The 2,867-nt window shown below is 36.8% G+C and overlaps 1 protein-coding gene across 1 annotated transcript; it reads left to right on the forward strand.

Moving 5' to 3' along the window:
• Nucleotides 1-718: 718 nt before the first annotated feature.
• Nucleotides 719-1,732, forward strand: LOC128652443 (gap junction alpha-2 protein-like). Its single transcript, XM_053705382.1, has one exon. It carries the CDS (start codon nt 719-721, stop codon nt 1,730-1,732), a length of 1,014 nt encoding a protein of 337 aa, XP_053561357.1.
• The last annotated feature ends 1,135 nt before the right edge of the window (nt 1,733-2,867 follow it).

Here is a 2,867-nt window from a genome sequence, read left to right on the forward strand (position 1 = left end):
TACCCACACAGACCGGTGCTTACTTGAGCTCTTTTATGCACTAATTTTAGTTAATATTGTTGATGGGGTCAATCCCCTTTGTAGTTAATATTGTGCCATTGAGCTTTATCTAGTTTGCGCTGAAACTGTGTGGAGTATAGCACTTGTTATATATGGTTTCTATGGATATTAGTCTCCTTCTAACATTTTTAATCTAAGTTTTAAAACATTATACACATTTGTAGGGCTACACCTTATACATCTTATTGTATATATTAACTAATTTAAATAAACGTTACGTTTTATATTTAACCTGACCTAGGCGACTCTTCCCGCCACCCTCTATGTTACTTTATTAATTGATTGTAACAGAGTGCTGGTATACTGTCTCTTTTCTACTCAACTTTTTTCTATCTGAATCACAAAAGAAAAAAATTGTGTTCAGTGTCCCTTCAATCTACTTTATGCTCAGTCTGACTTTTGTAATTTAGGTGTCAGTGTTTTATATGTAGGATAATCGAAAAAGAGTTGGAAGTAAAAAAAAAATAATAATAATGCAGAATTATGTATTATTATGAGAAACATATTAGAGGGTTGACTAAAGAAATGTTTCTAAATCACATGCCCTGTCTAGATCATACTGTATGTCATAGTAAAACCATTTGTATGATTTTAAATATGACCTTAAATCAACCATATCATCTGAATTATTTTTCCTATATAGATACTGTGGAAAAAAATGGCAGGCTGGGATCTACTTAAGATATTACTAGATGAGGTCCAAGAATTTTCCACTCTCATTGGAAAGGTTTGGCTGACTGTACTTTTCATCTTCAGAATTCTCATCTTAAGCCTTGCTGCAGAGTCTGTATGGGGAGATGAACAGTCTGATTTTATCTGCAACACTGAACAGCCAGGATGTACCAATGTTTGCTATGATAAGGCCTTCCCAATTTCACATATTCGTTACTGGGTGCTACAGTTTCTCTTTGTCAGTACTCCTACTTTAGTTTATCTGGGTCATGTGATCTATGTGTCTAGGAGAAAGGAGAAGTTGCGACGGAAACAGAATGCTCTGACTCTCCAAGCAACGGAGTCAAAAGAGAATCAAGGCGCACAGCCTGAAACTCCTATTGAGCCTGTGAAGATTGAAGGTGCCTTGCTGTACACCTATACAGCTAGTGTGGTTTTTAAGAGCATCTTTGAAGCAGGGTTTCTGCTTGGTCAGTGGTACCTTTATGGATTTACGATGCCTGCTATCTACGTGTGTGAGCGAATCCCTTGCCCAAATAAAGTGGATTGCTTTGTTTCACGACCTACAGAGAAAACCATCTTTATTCTGTTTGTGCTTGTAGTGTCTCTCATCTCCCTCCTGCTTAACCTCCTGGAGCTCATCCACCTCCTTTTCAAGCAATTCTGTCCAACTATAAAGGAAGGGTCATCTTATTCTGCAACAGGAAATGTCTCCAATGGGACACTCAGAATTCTGCAACCACAGGAATCCTACTCCCAGCCTCCATCTAGTGACCATGGCACAGAGCTTCCTGAATACAATAAATTATCTAATGGGCAGAAGTGGTCAAGTGTTAGAATAGAGCAGGGAGTCAGCAGCCCTATCAAGGCAAAGCCTCTCTTTGACTGTTGGTCACATGGTAGCATCTCTACTGTTGTCTCTGGTGTACCAGGCCTAGTTGATAATCAAGGGGCCATTCCCAACAAGTCTCCAGTTCCTTCAAAGCAGCAGTATGTTTAGTGCCTTTTTATGATATTTCACTGTGATTACAGAGAGCCTAAATATATCCCCTTAAGTGGGCCATAGAAAAGTTAGCTTCTATTTGTACAAGAGTACACCGTGATTTTCACATTGCTAACTATATATGATGTATCGGTTGCTGATATAAGACATACTGTTTGTGTTCTGATATAAAATAAGCTTATCGGTTTAATGGACAGCTGCATCTGACCTTACCATATGCCCAATTCTTTTACAGTCACTGGAAACGAGCATCTCTCCTTTTCAACAGCATGATTAAAAGAACTGCTCAGTTTTTTTGCTAAACACATTATTTTTCAAGCTACCTCAAGAGTAAAGTCTTCTTATGGTGTTGTTGATTTTTAGGCACTTAAAATATGAAAAATGGGCCAGTTGTTTGTCCTTTGTATCTGTGTGGGGTCAGGGGGCTTTGAGTGAACTTTTCTGTTTCCAAGTGTAAAAGGCACAACAGGGTGTACTTTCTCACTATATATTTGTATCTGTGCACCAGTGTATACAAAAAATAATTAAAAAAATAAGGTTATCCATTGTTTCTGTGTTTTTATAAACATCTAATCAATGTTTCAGATTGGTAGCTTAATTTGTTTTCTTTCTGTAGCCAGGTGCCAAAGACAGTGAAGTATAACATACAAGATAACCTATGCCAGATCATGTAGAGTAAGTAAAAAGGGTCATTTTTAATGTTTTGGTACATAATCATTTTTACCTATCCCAGTCAAACTTTGTTTTTTTTAATACATAAAACAAAAGGTAGATAATAAAGATTGGTTCAATTCAATATAAATTAAGTATTATCTCATCTAAATAGAAGTCTAAATAAAAGGGGGAACAGATGAATATAATATATAGCAATAAATTATGACTTAATTTTATACTTTTTTATTCTGCTACCTTTTTGCTTTTGTAATGTAAAACATTTCAATATCCTAATGGATTTCAACATTGTGAGTGGCCTTAGGATAAGCCATATACTTCCAATATATCTCAGTCCCACTACCATAGGTAAGGTTCAAGAGATGACGGAGAGGCTCTAGACTATGCCAGACTTGTTTCACACTTCTGTGCCGTTGTCTGCTCTTCAAACCTATAGTCAAGTTCACTATGATGGGGGGGG

Source organism: Bombina bombina, chromosome 3 (assembly GCF_027579735.1).
Source record: "Bombina bombina isolate aBomBom1 chromosome 3, aBomBom1.pri, whole genome shotgun sequence".
NCBI lineage: Eukaryota > Metazoa > Chordata > Amphibia > Anura > Bombinatoridae > Bombina > Bombina bombina.